This window comes from Eumetopias jubatus, unplaced genomic scaffold (assembly GCF_037043125.1).
Source record: "Eumetopias jubatus isolate StellerSeaLion01/CBP00866 unplaced genomic scaffold, mEumJub1_p1.0 scaffold_2, whole genome shotgun sequence".
Taxonomy (NCBI): domain Eukaryota; kingdom Metazoa; phylum Chordata; class Mammalia; order Carnivora; family Otariidae; genus Eumetopias; species Eumetopias jubatus.
In genome coordinates, this window is record NW_028274808.1 from 144,557,403 (window position 1) to 144,576,698 (window position 19,296).

The 19,296-nt window shown below is 34.6% G+C and overlaps 1 protein-coding gene across 5 annotated transcripts in view; it reads left to right on the plus strand.

Annotated features, from left to right (window-relative positions):
• The window catches only part of ANKRD17 (ankyrin repeat domain 17), a 159,124-nt gene extending 143,064 nt beyond the window's left edge, over positions 1 to 16,060 (plus strand). For all 5 annotated transcript variants that reach the window (XM_028100587.2, XM_028100588.2, XM_028100590.2 and 2 more), the window contains 6 exons: positions 224 to 1,860; positions 5,664 to 5,861; positions 12,959 to 13,207; positions 13,583 to 13,761; positions 14,124 to 14,288; positions 15,001 to 16,060. In XM_028100587.2, the coding sequence (XP_027956388.2) occupies positions 224 to 1,860; positions 5,664 to 5,861; positions 12,959 to 13,207; positions 13,583 to 13,761; positions 14,124 to 14,288; positions 15,001 to 15,060 (2,488 nt within the window). In that variant the 3' untranslated portion in view covers positions 15,061 to 16,060. The remainder of the gene's footprint in view (positions 1 to 223; positions 1,861 to 5,663; positions 5,862 to 12,958; positions 13,208 to 13,582; positions 13,762 to 14,123; positions 14,289 to 15,000) is intronic.
• The last annotated feature ends 3,236 nt before the right edge of the window (positions 16,061 to 19,296 follow it).

The window sequence follows — 19,296 nt, forward strand, 5'->3', positions numbered from 1 at the left end:
GACTTCTTAAGTGTAAGGAAACAGTAGTAAAATGCATTTTTGAAAAGTGGCACGTCAAGACAGTTTATTGCTTTGCAGAATATCTCAAGAGTAGTCAGAAAATTGGTGCTTAACTTTTGTTATTCTCTGTATGTATGTGTACACATTCACAAATGAATTTAGGCTTCACCTATTAAAAAGTAGGGGAAATTGGGCCTAATTCCTTTTTTTGGTCAATTTATAGGGGTGGCACTGAATCAACAAGACAGGCAACTCAGTTGATCAATGCTCTGATCAAGGATCCAGACAAAGAAATTGATGAACTTATTCCAAAGAATCGTTTGAAAAGCTCCTCAGCAAATTCCAAAATAGGGTCATCAGCACCTACCACCACTGCTGCTAACAGTTCCTTAATGGGAATTAAAATGACGACTGTAGCTCTGTCATCAACATCTCAAACTGCCACAGCACTCACTGTGCCTGCAATTTCTTCTGCATCTACTCATAAAACCATTAAAAACCCAGTGAATAATGTGAGGCCTGGTTTTCCAGTTTCTCTTCCATTAGCATATCCTCCTCCACAGTTTGCACATGCTTTGCTTGCTGCTCAGACTTTCCAGCAGATCCGTCCACCAAGGTTGCCCATGACCCACTTTGGAGGTACTTTTCCACCAGCTCAATCTACGTGGGGTCCTTTTCCTGTCAGGCCTTTGAGCCCTGCCAGAGCTACTAACTCGCCTAAGCCTCACATGGTGCCTCGCCATAGCAATCAGAATAGCAGTGGTTCTCAGGTGAATTCAGCAGGTTCTTTAACTTCAAGTCCAACAACTACAACCAGTTCATCAGCTTCAACGGTGCCTGGTACATCTACAAATGGCAGTCCAAGTTCACCTTCTGTCAGAAGGCAGCTTTTTGTCACAGTTGTGAAGACATCCAACGCCACCACCACAACAGTTACAACCACAGCAAGCAACAACAGCACTGCACCCACAAATGCCACATATCCTATGCCTACTGCCAAAGAACACTACCCAGTATCATCCCCATCTTCCCCATCACCACCAGCCCAGTCAGGAGGGGTTTCTAGAAACAGCCCTTTGGATTGTGGAACAGCATCTCCAAATAAAGGGGCATCTTCCTCCGAACAGGAAGCAGGTAGTCCACCAGTAGTAGAAACAACAAACAGTAGACTTTCAAACAGCAGCAGTTCTTCTGGGAGTTCATCAGTTCATTCTACTCAGCAACAACCTCCGGGATCTGTTTCTCAGGAACCAAGACCACCTCTTCAGCAGTCTCAGGTTCCTCCCCCGGAAGTTAGAATGACTGTTCCTCCTTTAGCAACAACAAGTTCTGCTCCGGTGGCGGTGCCTTCTACTGCCCCAGGGACTTACCCTATGCCTCAGACACAAATGGGATGCTCCCAGCCTGCTCCTAAAATGGAAACCCCTGCTATTAGACCACCCTCTCATGGCACAACTGCCCCTCACAAGAATCCAGCTCCAGTGCAAAATTCATCTGTTGCAGTCCTCAGTGTCAATCACATTAAAAGACCTCACAGTGTTCCCTCCTCTGTCCAGCTACCTTCAACCTTAAGTACACAAAGTGCTTGTCAAAATTCAGTACATCCAGCAAATAAGCCTATTGCTCCCAATTTCAGTGCCCCCTTACCATTTGGGCCCTTTAGCACATTGTTTGAAAACAGCCCTACTTCTGCTCATGCCTTCTGGGGAGGATCTGTTGTTTCATCTCAGTCAACACCAGAATCTATGCTATCAGGAAAATCCTCATATTTGCCAAATTCAGATCCTTTACATCAGTCTGATACTTCCAAAGCTCCAGGTTTTAGACCACCATTACAGAGACCCGCTCCAAGTCCCTCAGGTGAGTTGGTATTTTCTCACATTCTGCAGCTTGTGATTTATACAAGTGATAGGAAAACTCTTGGTCATTTTCTAAATTTTTTTTTTTTTTAAGATTTTATTTATTTGACAGAGACACAGCGAGAGAGGGAACACAAGCAGGAGTGGGAGAGGGAGAAGCAGGCTTCCGGTAGAGCAGGAAGGCCGATGCGGGGCTCGATCCGAGACCCTGGGATCATGACCTGAGCCGAAGGCAGACACTTAACGACTGAGCCACCCAAGCGCCCCTCTAATATTTTTACTCGATGACCGGGCCAGATAGACAGAGACTGTTGAATTCATTTACCTGAAATGCTGTTTGAGTATTAGATGTGTTGAGTATGGCATTAGAAAAAAAAAATCTTTTTAGAAGCCACAGTGGATTTTATCTTGAATTTACCATAAATAAATATCATTATCAGGTATATTTTTCTCTCTCAAAACTGTCTCTTATGTTTAAATTTAATAAGACAATGCTATGAAAAGTTTATTTAAAAAATAAAGCTTTTAAAAGTTTGATTTCATTTCTTTTTTTAAAATAATGAGAAAAATATAGAGCCACATAGTTTTAGTAAGGTAGCTACTAATCATATGCACTATTTAAATTAAAATTAAATAAAATTAGAAATTTCCTCTCAGTCAAGCTGGCCATATTTTTTGAAATTTGTTTTCCAGTTTTATTGCAATAAAACTGACATCACTACAGGTTTAAGGTGTACAGCATAATTCAACTTACATATTTTGTGAAATGATTACCATAAGTTTAATTACCGTCCATCACCATATAGATACAATAAGAAAAAAGGAAAATGCCATTTTTCCTTGTGATGAGAACTCTTAGGATTTTACTCTCTTTTAACAACTTTCATACATATCATGCAGCAATGTTAACTATAGATATCATGCTGTATATTACATCCTTAGTACTTCTTTATCCTGTTACTGGAAGTTTATATCTTTTGATCACCTTCCTCCAGTTGCCCTTCTTCCTACTCCGCACCTCTGATAACCACAAATCTGATCTCTTTTTCTATGAATTGGTTTCTTTGTTTTTAGATTACACATACGTGAGATTATACAGTATTTGTCTTTCTCTGTCTGACTTATTTCACTTCCCATAATGCCCTCAAGGTCCATCTATGTTGTTTCAAATGGCAGGATTTCGTTCCTTTTTATGGCTGAGTAATACTCCTTTGTGTGCGGGTGTGCACACATGTGTGCATGTGCATCTGTTGATGGATATTCATTCATCTGTTGATGGACACTTCAGTTGTTTCCATGTCTCAGCTATTGTAATAAGGCTGCTATGAACATGGGAATGCAGATATCTTTTTGAGTTAGTGCTTTTGTTTCCTTCGGATATATTTCCAGAAGTGGAATTGCTGGATCATATATACCAGTTCTATTTTTAATTTTTTGAGGAGTCTCCATACTGTTTTCTGTAGTGGCTCTAAGCTGGCCATATTTCAAGCTCTTAATAAGCACATATGGCTAGTAGCTACCATAATGGACAGTACAGATACCAAATATATCCATTATCTTAAAAAGTTCTATTGGACAATGCTGATATTTATAGAGGATTTAAAGATCTCCTGGTTTTGAGTGATTGCTTTTTTTTTAATTTTCTACTTTGAAATGTTTTTAGATTTATGGAAGAGTTCTTCTATAATTACCCCAACTTCCCCTAATGTAAATATTTTATATAATCCTTTATTTATTAAAACTAGGAAATTAATATTGGTATAGTATAATTAACTAGACTACAGACTTTATTCAGATTTCACCAGTTTTTCCAGTGATGTTCTTTTTCTGTTGCAGCGTCCAATCCAGGATACCAAGTTCCATCTAGAGATATGTGTTTTAATATGAACATTTCAAGTAATTAAAGATAAGCCATGCCAGAGATAGACAAACTATCACCCATGGGCCAAATATGGCCTGCTGCCTGTTTTTACATTTGTAGCTTTTTAAAATTGAGATTCAATAATAGTGTAAGATTTTTTTAATGACTTAAAAAAATTTTTTAAATAATAATACGTGACACAAAAAAATAGGAAATTAAAACTTCAGTGTTCATAAATAAAGTTTTATTGGGACACAGCCATGCCCAGTTATTTACATATTGTGTTATAGCTACTTTCATGCTGTAATGATAGCCTGAAAATACTGCTATTCAGCCTTTTGCAGAAAGGTTGCCAACCTGTGTTACTGAAGAGATGACATTCTGGGACTAAAAATTTCTAAATTTAATGCAGCCTGGGTATTATTTTTGCCTATTTCTATGACATGTGAATACAATGTAATGAACATGGTCAGGAAATATTTCTTTGCTGGGGGCTGATTGAAATATTTATGTGTACTTTCAAAATAACATAATTTTTCTTGTTAGAATAAATATACTTTTAAAAGAACATTATATGCTAATGCACTGGAAATGTTTTTATATTTCATTTTTATGGTAGTTGAAAATTCTTATTTTGTGGAAAGGTATAGATAAAAGGCCAGCTCTATAAGGGAGGTATACAGTTGATTAGAGCCAAAATTAGCATTGAAATTTAATTGTAGAGTCCATTGGAGGGGAATACTACTTGATTAAGGTCAACAGAACAGGCATGTTTGCCTTTACAACTCCATCACTATTACTACACTCAAGAAAATTAACACTAATTCAGCAATACCACCCAATATTCAGTACCATCATCCCAGATACATCCATTATGTCTGTATGTTCCTTTTTTTTCTGATTCAAGATTCAATCAGGTTTTACACATTGCTTTGGCTGTTATGTCTCTGAGGTCTCCCCCAGTCTAAAATATCTCACTACCTTCGTTTTTCTTGACATTGAATCCTTTGAAGAGTCCAGTTGTTCTGAAGAATGTCCCACATTTTAGATTAGATTCATCTGTTTCCTAAGTCTGTGATTATATTCAGGTCACACATTTTTGGCAGAAACATCAGATGGGTGATGTTTTGAACCTCACACTGCATTACATCAGGAAGCATTCAATGAAGATTGTTTCACTATTAGCTATTGCAAAGAATGGCCACTTAAAATGCTGATCATCAGATATGTCCATCATAGAAGTATAGCCATGTTTTTTTCCCCTCTAGTTTTTTTTAAGACTTTATTTTTTTAATAGCACATTTAGGTTCACAGAAAAGTACAGAGGAGATTGAGAGAAAAGTACAGAGATTTCCCAAATACCTCCTGCCCCTAACAGGCATAGCCTCTCCCATTATCAACATTCCCCACGAAGAGTGGTACATTTGTTAGAATTGATGAACCTACGTTAATGTATCATTATCATCCAGAGTCTATAGTTTACATTAGTGTTTACTCTTGGTGTTGTACATTCTGTGGGTTTGAACAAATGTCCAATGACATTCATCTACCAGTATAGTATCATACAGAGTATTTTCAGTGTCTGTGCTTTGCCTAATCATTCCTTCCCTCCCCCTGAGTTTTTTTAAAGGTAAATTTTTTATGTAATTCTTTGGCCATTAAGCCTATTTAAATTCCAGTGTTGATATGAAATCTACATGTATTCTATAATTAAGGTATCAGATTAAAATTAAATATAAAAATAATTTTCCTTGATAATTCTTTTTTTATAGTTATCTTTATAGAGGGGGAAATGACTTGTCAATAGACTGGAAGAATAAGCAAGGAGAAATTTTTTAGCCATCTAAAATATTTGAGGGTATTAGGGACTTCTTGGAATTTTAGGTTTTTTAAAAAATTTTTTCTCCTACAGGTAACAATTATAAATTATCTTCTAATTACAGGTATTGTCAATATGGACTCGCCATATGGTTCTGTAACACCTTCTTCTACACATTTGGGAAACTTTGCCTCAAACCTTTCAGGAGGTCAAATGTATGGACCTGGGGCACCCCTTGGAGGAGCACCCACAGCTGCTAACTTTAACAGACAACATTTTTCCCCACTTAGTTTGTTGACTCCATGTTCATCAGCATCGAATGGTGAGTATTATACATTGTAATTCCATAAGAAGAGTTTGTATATATGTTTTCTTAAAAGCAAAAGGTTTTTAAGTGGGAAAAGACAAAGTAAAAGATGATTTAAGAGCTATGAGCAAGTCTTGAATATATCAAGACTAACAAAATGGGAACAGAGGAGCAAACATTTTTGTAAATAGCAAATGATTAAAAAGTCTGAAATAAAAATTTAAAAAAAGTCTGAAATACATCATAATTTTTGAGTGATTTTACCTGCTTAGTTTTTTCTTACTCCTCTTAAAATTAATTTTTATCCCTAAATATATAACAGATCTGGGTTAGTGTCTTCTGTGTATGTTGAGCTGAAATTAAACATCATAGGAATAAACAGATTCCTTAAGAAACTACATATAGGTGATTCATATTCACCTATTTATATATAAAAATAAGGATAGTTTTTTATTTTCATGTTCATGAAAAAATAGGAATCGGGAGAAGAGGAGTTAAAATTGCAACATGACTGCTCATTGTAAAATGTTAACCTGAAATTTTTTGGTAGTTAATCTTTAAAATAGAATGGACTCTCAGAAGCAGAGAATGTTTTTAAGCACAATAAAAACATACTTGTTGATATTAATGTTTATTACTTTAGATATTAATATTTAGGAAATAAACTCAAAGTTTTGGATGAAATTCACAAAGTATTATAGGTTGTTTGGCCCTATAAGTTCAGGGTGTGGGCTTTTCATTGTTTTTTTTTTTTTTTGTGGTTTGGTTTTATGTTCACTTGATTTTTGTTTTTGTTGAAAAACATTGTGCTTTTTGTAACAATGCAACCAATATAGGTTAGGTTTTCTACTATGTTTGCTAACTGATACAGAATGTCATTGAAGTCATTAAAATTTCCATTGATTCATTCCAACAGCTTTTTGTTTCAAAAGTTTCAGAAATTTTCAGAGTTACAGAGAAGTTGAAAGAATAAGAAGCATCCATATTCCTTTGAATTGGTAATTCCTTAAAATTACCAGTTTTTTAAACATTTTGCTCTATTTTATCTCTTTGCTTTTTTTATTGTTGAACCATTTGAAAGTAAGATTCAGATATAACACTTAAGACCTAAAAACTTCAGTGTGCATATTAAAAATAAGGACATTTTCTTACACAGCCACAATACCATTATCAAATAGCTAATGTACTAATATTAATTTAGTAATATCATGTGATATGCAGTCTCTATTCAGATATCCCCAGTTGTCCTAAAACATTTTTTGTAGATGTTTTTCCCCTTTGAACCATGAATCACTCAAGGTAAAAGTATTACATTAGATTATGTCTCTCAAGTCTAACTTAAAAAATAATAATTTTAAACACAATAGTACAAAGAACCCTTGTATATTTTTATCAGATTCATTCCTCTCTCCCCCACAGTGTATTTCTGGGTGTGTGGATGTATAGAATTTTTTTCTGGTACCATTTTAGAGTTAGTTGTGGATATCAAGCTATTTTCCCCTGAATACTCTAAATGATAATATTTCTTAAAAACAAGAACATTCTCTTCCACAGCTATGTTACAGTTAGCAAATTCAGCAAATTTTACATTGGACAATATTATCTAATAGTCCATGTTCGCATTTCACCAAGTGTCCCAGTAACACATTTATTATTTCCTCTCATCCAAGATTCAAATCAAGATCACAAATTGCATTCAGTTCAGTTCCATGTCTTTTTAGTGTCAAACAGTCTGGAACTGTTCCTTCAACCTTCTTTGTCTTTCAAAGAAAGTCTTTGGAAGATTACAGGTCAATGGTTTGGTAAAATTCCCCTTAATTTTGTTTTTCTCATGTTTCTTCATGATTAAATTTAGGTTATGTGTTTTTGACAGGAATATTACTATGTAGTCAGTGTTCTATCGTTTTTTTCAGTACATGATATTGCATAATAGTTTGTACCATTACTGGTGCTGTTAACTTTGATCATTTGCTTATGATCATGTATGCCAGGTTTCTTTACTTCAAATTATCATTTTTTCCCTTTGTAATTAATAAGTAATCTGTGGAGCGTTTCTCTGACACTGTGTTCTTATTCCTTATCAGACTTTGAGACAGAGTGTAAGGGAATGGGGGAAGAAGTAGCACTGGTCTGAGTAAAAATAATAGTTTTGCTTTTGTAACCAGGTTAATGTTTATAAATTCCAAAAAAAAAAAAATCAGCTTTGATGAAGGGAAAAACACTAAAATTGAGCATAAATGGAAATAAACTTATCTGTGTTTTAAGTTATCAACATAAACCTACTAAAAGAAATCCAATAAAACTCTTAAACCTTAGTACTTTATATACTCTTAGTCTAAAGAAAAATAGATTTCAAACAAATCTTCAGTTCTACTGAGGACATTGGATTTTTAATGTTATGGATAAGCAATTCTGAAATTATGGGGTTTATTGTAGGGTTGGGCAAGTAAGTCTATTTTAATGATGTAATCCATGGTCCTCACTGTGAGGAGATGTGAAATGGAGAAAGGCAAAGAAGAACCCTATGGAATTGGATTAGAATTAGAGGATTAGTGTGAACTCAGGATTTTTCATTACCTGTATTTTGGAGTAAATCATATGAAATTGCTCTTTTCCCACCAGCTCTATCTACTGAAAGGGCCTAGGAGCAATTAATTTTCATCAGGAGTGAGTATATCCAGTGTCCAGATCCATCTGTTAAATATTTCTGTCCACTGAAAGAAACAGGCTTTCTTGAGGAAATAGCTGATTCGAGAGCTGGGGCATATCGGGAGCCTGCAAAGTCTTACGGTGTCAGAAAGTAATTAAGTGCTCAAGATGATGGGGACATGTCAGGAAACACAAAGCAGCTTTAAAGAGACTCCCACTGGCCAAATTCAGGAAAATTTGACCACCAAAGTGAATAATGGCAGCACACTGGATAAAATCTAAGAATCCATAAGTCCATAATGATCAAGATTTTAAAATTTTTTTTATTTTTTTTAAGAATTTAAAATTTTCGAAGGGAAGGGTACTCTCTTCCTTACAGTACAGGGACAACTCATACATGTAGAAGGAATTGTAATTAGAGTCATTGTTTTGTAATCAAAGGATTGATTTAGGCAAGACTCTCACTTTTACTTCTATTTTTGTTTTTGTTTTACAAATTATTTTATTATGTTAATCACCATCTCACTTTTACTTCTAATACTGAATTTTTAACTAGTCTGCATTTTCCCCACTTAATATAAATCTTAATACTGTTACTTTTTAATGACCATTTAGTTTGCTTTGTCAGACTTTCAGCTTTTTTTAGGTAATCTGTTTGCTTTTTTTTCTAATTATATAATTAGAGATGAGAAAAGAAATTATAATAATTTGGCACTTTTCATGACAAGGAACATAGACCCACCAAAGGAATCTCAAGGAAAATGGTATTGACTTTTAAAGCTATACAGGACCGTCTGCAGAACCATGCAGGATTTGATCCAGGGCCGTCTTCAGAGCCATCCAGCTATTCCCTCCATCTCTCTCTTTAGAGGATTTATGACAGACTCGTGGTCTGTGTCTTGTGAGTCTCCTCTACACTTAGCCTTCTTCATAATCTCATCTTGTATATGGTCCTCAAAGATTCAATTCATAATTAGTTAAACCAGTTTTTCTTTGTTTATCAGTTGTACCTTTGTGAATGAGGAATATGATTTGCTTACCTCCTACATTCAAGTCGGGCCATGTCAGTCATAGATTGCTGCTAGCCTGAAATAGATCATTCTTCAGTCAGACACCTGTCATTAGTCCAGTAAGCTTGCAGGGAGGAAGCAGAAAACAGTCATCTGATAAAAATATGGCCAGTGAGATGGCAGAATCTGTGAAGAGGGCAAATCTCATAAGTGGGGCTGGTCAGCCAACAGGCCTAATTACTCCATTCATTTAAACAGAATATGGAGGGTATTTTGCTTTGCTTTGCGTTTGTTTTTGGAAGGATTTGGGAAGGAAAGAGAAACTAGATCTAACACTGACAATAGGTCAGGTTTCCAGGGATGAGTGTGGGAGAGGTAGAATTCATTTGTCTGACCTTCTATCCATCCGTCCTTCTTGCCTGCTTGTCACCTTCGACTCTGTCTTGGCATTACTAATTCTGGGTTGATCCTTCTCAGGTATGTAATTGTGTCCTTTCAATACATAGTTTAAAAAACAGAACCCACAGCTTTCTTTATCCCTTGTGTTTAAACCTTCTGGAGTATTCTTTCATATTTACTACTATCCTGAGTTTTGTCATTGTTTCCAGTTTTACTAGTTCTGAATTATGCTGTTTTTTCCTATGTTTTTCTTTCATTTCTTTTAGCTCACATTGGAATTTTAGAGTATAGCTTTCTTTCTGATACACCTTTGGAATATTAGAATACAGCTTTCTTTTTGGCATGCTTTTATCATCTGTAAGATGTTCTGGGTCCATATCTCTTAGTTCATATAATAGCTTTGTATGGAATTTGACTGCATTTCTATTCTGTTTTACATTTTTAAATTAAATGAGTTTTCCTGAACTTTTAGAAAGGATAAGTGGATCAGTTATCTTCTCTAGCTTAAAGGCTCTTCGTCTTTTAGGCAAGTATGCAAAAATATGGCCTTAATACTTTATTAAATCTGGCTTTGTTATCTTTACTCTCCCACCACTCCCACCTCTGCCCCACTCTTGACTGGATCTTGTGTTTGCTTTGCTTCTGTTGTCCCTTTCCTGCTCAACTTGGAATCCGTTCCCAGAAGTGTCTTAGCAATGTGAGGCTTTATTGGGGATTGAGGCTTCAGCAGTATTTTTGAGAGTTCATAGGGTTACTATTGCTCCCCCTTCTTCAGACCTTTTTGTAAATCCCTTGCAATTACCCATGCATAGGCAGAACTCTCCCAGTTTCACCCGCTCTTCTCAGATTGGCCTTCTCTCTGCTTTCCTTTGAGTACCTTTTTGACTGTTTTGTTCTCCTATTCTGTTCTTAGGTCTGGAGAATTGCTTCTTTCCACACAGATGCTGATACCACAGAGGTCTTATAGCTTTTGGTGATTTGTCCTCATTCACTTGTATCTTTTGATTCATTTGGATATTTTGTTAGTTTTGTTATAGATATTATCCAGGGGTGTTTGGCTTTGCTAACTTGGTAGCTTGTTTTTATGGAAAGGTTTGGGAAGAATCAAAACTTGTGCTGCTACACCTCCATCTTAGAATTCCTTCTTACACCAGTGCAGTTTTAAGGTGAATTTAGAAATATGTATCATTACTTCAAAGACACACATACAGCTTTTCTGTTTTCTTATGATTTATTAAAAGTAATACTGTCAAGAAATGCTAATGGATCCATGACCACAGAAGGTATATTTTAATTTTTCATTAGAGACTAACAGTTCTCTTGGTTTACTTGTGCAGATAAGCTCGTAAGTTTCATGTTTTTGTTCCCCAATAATATTTATATCCTTATAATAAATTATATAGTACTTTCATATTCTTTTTTTTTTAGTTAATAATATTACTATGATTCATTGAGAGAGGTGGTACTATCAATTTAGCCAAAATGGACTTCTGCAGGCACTAGTAAGATGAAATTTATCTCCACAGTACTTTCCAAATCTATACAATTCTAAAATATACATGGCAAATCTTTTTTTAAGCATATTCAGACTAATACTATTACTGAATTTTTCTTTGTCTTTCAGATTCCTTGAAAAGTACCTTGGGAAGTAGAGGCACTATGCTTTTGTGTATGTGTATGTGTGTGTAGATAGGTTGATTGATTTTGCAAATTTATTAGCTACCTGAATCCTTTTGGAGGAATAGACACACACACACACATACACACACACACACACACAAAACTTAAATGAGAAAAGATGGTTAAATGGAAAAGTATTATTAAGTGACTATCCCTAGGACTTCTAGGGCATACAGTCAGGCAGTTATGAGTAACACACACACACACACACACACACACACACACACACACACACACACACACACACACACACACACAAAACTTAAATGAGAAAAGATGGTTAAATGGAAAAGTATTATTAAGTGACTATCCCTAGGACTTCTAGGGCATACAGTCAGGCAGTTATGAGTAACACACACACACACACACACACACACACACACACACACACACACACACACACAAAACTTAAATGAGAAAAGATGGTTAAATGGAAAAGTATTATTAAGTGACTATCCCTAGGGCTTCTAGGGCATACAGTCAGGCAGTTATGAGTAATTGTAGATAAGCAGGTAACTCTTTTGACTTTTAAGCTTCAGGCTCCACCATTTACACCCTATTTAAATTTAAATGTGCTTGATATTTAAACTTCAAATGAGAAATACAATTTGGGTTGTTCTTGTTTTTTCCTCTCTAGTGCATGAAGAAATTGAATCACTAAAGTATACTCCCAAATATTAAGAACCCGCCTTGTTTTGATACATAAAGCTTAAATTGTCATTTTGAAAAGCTTGTTCTGTGGAATACCCATGTGATACATGATACAATAAAACAAGTTGGGCAGTGAGGCATAGCCCTCTGTTGGTATTTTATCAGCATACTAAGTTTCTGTGAAGTTCTGACTTAAAGAAACTTACTTTTTTTCTCAAGTTAGATTTTCCAAATTTGTTGGCTACCTGAGTCCCTTTGTTTTCGTCATAGCATACCAAGGGACTTGTGTTCTCAAGGAAACACACCAATTGTTTGGAAATTGCCAATACAGGCATGATTTTCCCCACCTCTATTTTGTTGTTGTTTAGCCTTTTTAATTTAAACATTGTCTTCTCATTGCTGTGGTGTTTATTTTACTCAGTGTCAAGCATTTATTTAAATATTAATTAGCTTAATGGGTTATATTACCTGTGTAGTTGGACATCTTCAGTTTGCTATCACATAACTAAATGGAAAAATTGTGAATCAAATTAAAAAATGACTGCAAAGTCATAGAACTTAACCAAATTATTTAATATGCATAATTTTTAAGCATTATTCTCATCTTTCATTTTTCCTCAGAGAACACATATATAAGGTATCTTCAGAATGTAAGATTTGGTTTTACAAAATTATACCCTCTGTAGATGACATGTATACCATTTCAAAATATTTTTTCTCTAGATTCTCCTGCACCATCAGTATCCTCTGGAGTTCGTGCACCTTCGCCTGCCCCATCATCAGTACCTTTAGGGTCAGAAAAGCCCAGCAATGTCTCTCAGGACAGAAAAGTTCCAGTCCCTATTGGGACTGAACGTTCCGCACGTATCAGGCAAACTGGAACTTCAGCTCCATCTGTTATTGGGAGTAATTTATCCACATCAGTAGGGCATAGTGGCATCTGGTCCTTTGAAGGGATTGGTGGCAATCAAGGTAAGACATGCTATTCTACCTACCAGAAATTAAGTTTTAAATTTATGCATTTAAAATATTGTAAGTAATATTTAATAGTCATTCTTAAAAGATCTATATTCATATCTCTTGTTTTTCACTAATCAGTTTTATCTTACCTTGACTTTTTTTCTTTTGTAACACAAAGTGTTTAGGTTATTTTATTAGGCTATTATATCTACTACCTACACACATGGAAATACTGCAGTAAATATATAAAAGTAGGTCATTATTCGGAAGGAATGCACAATTCATTGTGGAAAATTCTAGATAGAAATATATTAAATATTTTATTTTACTGTCTTCTGGTTTTAAAGATCACCAGCTATCTTTTTCTACCGTTTTGTTTTCCCTCAGACAAAGTAGACTGGTGTAACCCTGGTATGGGAAATCCTATGATTCATAGGCCAATGTCCGATCCAGGAGTGTTTTCACAGCATCAAGCAATGGAGCGAGAGAATACAGGAATTGTAACTCCTTCTGGTACATTCCATCAGCATGTTCCTGCAGGATACATGGACTTTCCTAAAGTTGGGGTAATGGTGACTTAAATAAGCACTTTCATATTTCTAAATGTTTTTCTTATTATTAACTTCATTTTACTTCCAAGTGGGTAAGTATTTGTGAAATAATACACAGGCTTTAGCCTGTAATTATAGGTGAAAATCTGGCTAGAGAAATGTTTTTTGACCAAGTATTTTGGCTATAGTAGGCTTACGTGTAGTCTAATGCTAGAAGAAATCATATAATGGAAAATAAATTTTAGATTATCTAGATAACGTACTTTTTCAAAATAAGATGAAGTTTCATCTTTAAGGCTATGGATTATATTGGGAAAAGTAAGCAGTGACTTGAAGATGTGACTGTGTGCATAATTTTTGTTTTCTCCTTTTTTAAGGGTATGCCTTTCTCTGTGTATGGGAATGCAATGATTCCTCCAGTAGCACCTATTCCTGATGGTGCTGGAGGACCCATATTTAATGGCCCTCATGCTGCAGACCCCTCTTGGAACTCCCTGATAAAGATGGTTTCAAGCTCCACAGAAAATAATGGCCCTCAAACGGTAAGGCTGATCATTCAGGGAACATTTCTTTAGTGTTTATGAGATGCCAAGACAAATAGGATACAGGTAAATCATGGTAGTGAGGGAGTATGGTGAATATGGGTAATTGAGAAAGTTGAAGGAAATTTAATACAGCAGGAGGATATGGAAAATGGTACCAAAGGTAGTCATTGGAACAAAAATTATAAAAGGCGTAATATATTTCATTGGGTAGCAGATAGTAAGTAAAAGATTTTAAATTACAAAGTGTTGTAACTTTATACATCAGAATTTACTAGTGGTATGAAAAGGACCATCGAGAGGTTATTTATTATTATACGTATTATAAATGTCAGAACAGTGTATAATTAAAACTCCAAAAATTCACAGAAATGATTAGTGATTAGTATATTTTAGCTTATGTTGGTGTATGCTGAATATCTTTGACTCATTTTCTTTCTTTAATCATCAGTCTGTAGGCATTCAGGTAATAGTTTTTAAAAAATGACAAATCAGATCCTGTTTGAGAAGTAAGAGGAGAGGCAGGAAAGCAACAAATAAAAGTGGCTTATCATTGTTTTTCTTCATTGTTTCCAAGTATGTTGCAAATTGAATGAGATTTAGCTATTTTAGCTCATAGATATTAAAAGCATTTCCTTAGTTTTTAAGAGTTTTGTTTTAATCAAATATGTGTTAAATATGTAATAATAAAATGCATGCTCTACATTCATAGGTGTGGACTGGACCCTGGGCACCTCACATGAACAGTGTGCATATGAACCAGCTTGGCTGATGAGGATCAGCTTGTTAGCCTGCAGATTCCTTTTCATTCAGAGGAAATCACAAGTGGCCGAAAAAAATTTATGCTCCCAAATCATTCTACTGATGTGCTTGACTGAAGTGTGTAGGCTTTTTGCAGAAGAAGTTACTAACTGACCTATTTTCTGTGAACATTTGTGACTGCCCATTCCCCACCAACATCCGTTTTACCTTAGTTAGCATTTTTCTTATCGTTTTTCTTTTTTTCTTTCCCTCTTCCCCTTTGGACATAACTTTCTGTTGAAGCTGTTCTTTGGCTGGTTGGTTTTAGTACTGTAAACTGCTTCTGAGCAAACACGGAAATTTAGCAAAATTATGTAAACTTGATCCTGAAGTTTTAGAATGGCAAATAAATGTACAATTGTTTACATAACAGAAAAGGCTAAGCAGAAAGTAAATTTCAATATGTCAGTATAGAGGCTCTACTTTATGTAGACTTAAATTAATGTGAGATATGTACCTTCATATTCAGAAATCTGGATGTTTCCTTCATACATTAAACTATTAATAAGCATAACTTTTCTGCTTGTGTAATTTAAGTATAAAGTAAAACAATGGGCATTATCAGTGGATGTTTCCTGATGTTGGCTTTTAAAAATACCCATCTTGCTCACTTTTTTGAGTTTGTTTGCAGCAGGGCACATATAGAAGAAATTTATCACCTCTCCATGTCTTTTTATTACCTTGCCACACTTTTAAAACTAATACACACTTCTCTCTTCATTCTTCTCTTCTCACCTTTACCGCTAATAACAGTAAAATTCTCTTGCTGATCGTGAAATAATGTTTTATAAAGATTTTTATTGTAATGGCTGCTACAGAGAAGCGGAGCACCTTCATCATCACCTGTGGTTCTTCTAACCATAAGATGTTTAGTCTTTCTGAGAATTTAAAAAACCACCACTGGTTCCCAGTCAGCATATACAAGCTCTTACTATGTTGTTTATTATTAAATAATTCAATGTACTATTTTATATTGGATATATTGATTCTTAACATTGGCTTTCCAGTCATCAAGAGTTAACATAAAAATTCCAATTTTCAGTAATTTAGTGGAAAGTATCTTTTTTCCCCCCTAATTTTAAAGGCTCCTTGTTCTCTATACTTGTATATTATCAGTGAAAGGGATCAACAGCTAACTTGGGGCAAGTAATAAAGGAAATTTTGCATTTGTCATTAAGACAATTTATGGTATACATGAATATACAGAATACAAAATAACATCTTCATTTAACCTGTTTATATAAGATACAGGGCCACACTAAACTACTCAGTGAGATTTATCTATTCCATTCACTTGAAACAATAAACAATAACATATCCAAGAAGAATATGTGTCCTACCCTGTCTCATATGGAAAAATAAATTATATGGTTGAAATATAAAAGACAGTAAGCATAAAAGTGAAGTAATGAATGCATCAATCTGCCCTTTTTTTTTAACTAAAAAAATTCCACAGTAGTGAAACTCAAATTCAGATAAATCGCCCAGAGTTGACAATATTAATATGGTTCCTTGGCTGTAAAGTAAATGAAATGATTTCTTTACTCTGATAGCCTGAATAAAGAGTAAAAAGATTTCTCAAACATACCTAGAAGTTTGTAAACAACACACATATATACTTTAATTTAGGAGGTGGTCTTAAAATATATAAATTTGTTTTGCTACCTATGATCGATATGACCAAATTTAGGGGAAAAGCTAAATGATATCCTGCAAACATACCTCTGAAATAAAATTATAGCACTTTACTAAGAAAGGTGTGTAATGCTGTTTAACAGAGTATTTTATATATGACTTTTGCCACTATCCTATAATTTCTTGTTTTAATTTTTTTCCTGAGTTAATTATAATTAAAATAATCCTGCTAGATAATAGATACCACCCAGTATTTATTACAACACATGAGTTGTGTTGATTCACAAAACTGAATTTGTTAAGATGGGGGTGTCTTAATAAGAAATGACCTATATTTTCTTGACTTTGAACCTATGGGACGGGAATATAGATTGCATCCTCCATATTTAGTTTTGGAGCTCCGTCTTATTGAGTACAATACCATGATTTTAGAAGTCTGTATTAGGAACATTTTTCAAACACATTTTTTATATTTCAGATGTAAAACAGTGCATTTTTATTTGAAAGATTAAAAAAAAAACCATAATCTTTTGAGACCATGCAGGTGTTTCCCCCCCGCTTTTGAAAGTATATGGTATGTGTAATTGCAGACTACATAATATATTTCTTTCATTTTTTTTTTTTTTTAAGAGACAGTGTGCCCACGAGCTGGGGGGTGGAGGTGTGGTTGGCAAAGGAATAGGAAGAGAATCTTAAGCAGGCTCCACTCCCAGTGCGGAGCCCAACACAGGGCTTGATCTCACAACCCTGAGATCATGACCTGAGCCTGACATCTGACTGAGCCACCTAGGCACACCTTTCTTTCATTTTTTAAGAAGTGACTTAACTCTCGAAAATAATATTTGGCTTAGCTCACACCTTAAATAGCAAAATAATTAATATCCGAATTGTGTAATCTTTTTATATCAACCATTTCATTTTAGAGATGATTTTGTTTACCAGAGCCAATGGAACCCCCATTTCATGAGTTTTCAACATGTATTAACATATTCACAAAAATTGATTGTAGTATTCATGTGAAAGATATTTTTCCCTTCTATATACTATTACTGTAAAAATAAGTCATTTTATTAGTTGAAAATTAACTTTTTGTTAAATTACTATACTTACTGTCATTTTTCTTCTCAGGAAAAAATATGGAGGGGGGGATAATTTACTTCCGGATCCTGTATTGTTCATGAAAATATCATTCCATCTTTCTCTTGACTCAAATGACCTAAATGCACATTTCATAAAAATTATTTTGCACACTATTTTATTCACTTTATTTTTTAAAAAATACAAAGTGATAGACTAAAGAGGGAAACTCAAAATCACAAAACCTCTTCAGAGCCTCTGTTTTATTTCCTCTGTTTTTCATTTTGGGCTTTTTAGCAACACTCTAATTCCTGCAGATCTGGCATTACAGAACTTCCTTAATGCCAAGTAATACAATGCAAACTTTTGGAAAGAGGGGATACTCTGCTTTCCACTATTTGGGCCTGTGAAAGATTTGGTAGGAAAGCTCTACTTTGAGATAGTGGAGAAACCTGTATACGTCCCACTGATAAATGCTTGCTTCAAGTCGCAACACTCAATTGGTGCTAATGCCAGGTGATGAATTTAGAATGAGAGCTTCATTAGTGCTTAATATGACTTACTATGTTACATACCTTGATTGCAAAAATACTGTCACTTGTATTTTGGGTAAGAGTGAAGTGTGCAACTATGGCTTGACATAAGTAATTCCTTTGTGATAGGACAGTTGGAATACAAGACTAAGATGTGTCTAAGAGGTTTCATATTAGACTTCTATCTTTAAATGCATTCACACTTTTGAAAGGTAAAAGTCAATTTTGCATGCTAAGTAAGAACCATGATAAGAAAAAAAAAACCATGATAAGAAAGATGAGAGGATGTTTTTCAATAGAGATGAAAGGCTAATTTTACATTAACTTTGGTTTTAAGAAGCAATGCATTAAATAAGTAGGAAAGAAAAATTCAACCTAAATTAATTCCAAGAGGTCACTTTAACAATTGCTCATGAAAATTATTTATCTTTTAAAAGTTCTTTTGTCAAACATTTCAGAGGGCATATTTGGGAAATGAGAAATTTAAATGTACATTTACACCGTTTATATGTGTAAATAGCCTGTATTCAAATTTTGAATTTTTGAGCCCACTCTGTTCAGCACTGATTCAGAAACTGCAGAAAGAAAATGAAACATTCTCTATTTTTAAGGGGCTTAAAGTTAAAAAAAAATTAGTTGTGTGACATAGTAAAGACAAGAATAGGCTAATTACAAATGTTGAACTTTAAAAAAAATGTTCTAGTATGTTGCACAAGTTCATTTGCATTGTTAGACTTGACAAGATAATCAGTTGATTTGTTCAATGTATGGTCATTTCATACTGTACTCTGCAATTCAAAAGATAGGTGTTACCACAATTTTGGATAACCAGTACATACACATTAGTGCTAACACTCTCCTTTTGTATTGTTTTATAACTGACAAATACTTCCCCCAGCATTCTTTACCAAGTAGAGAAGTTCTGATCATCCCTATTATATGAATTTAGAAATGTATGTTAG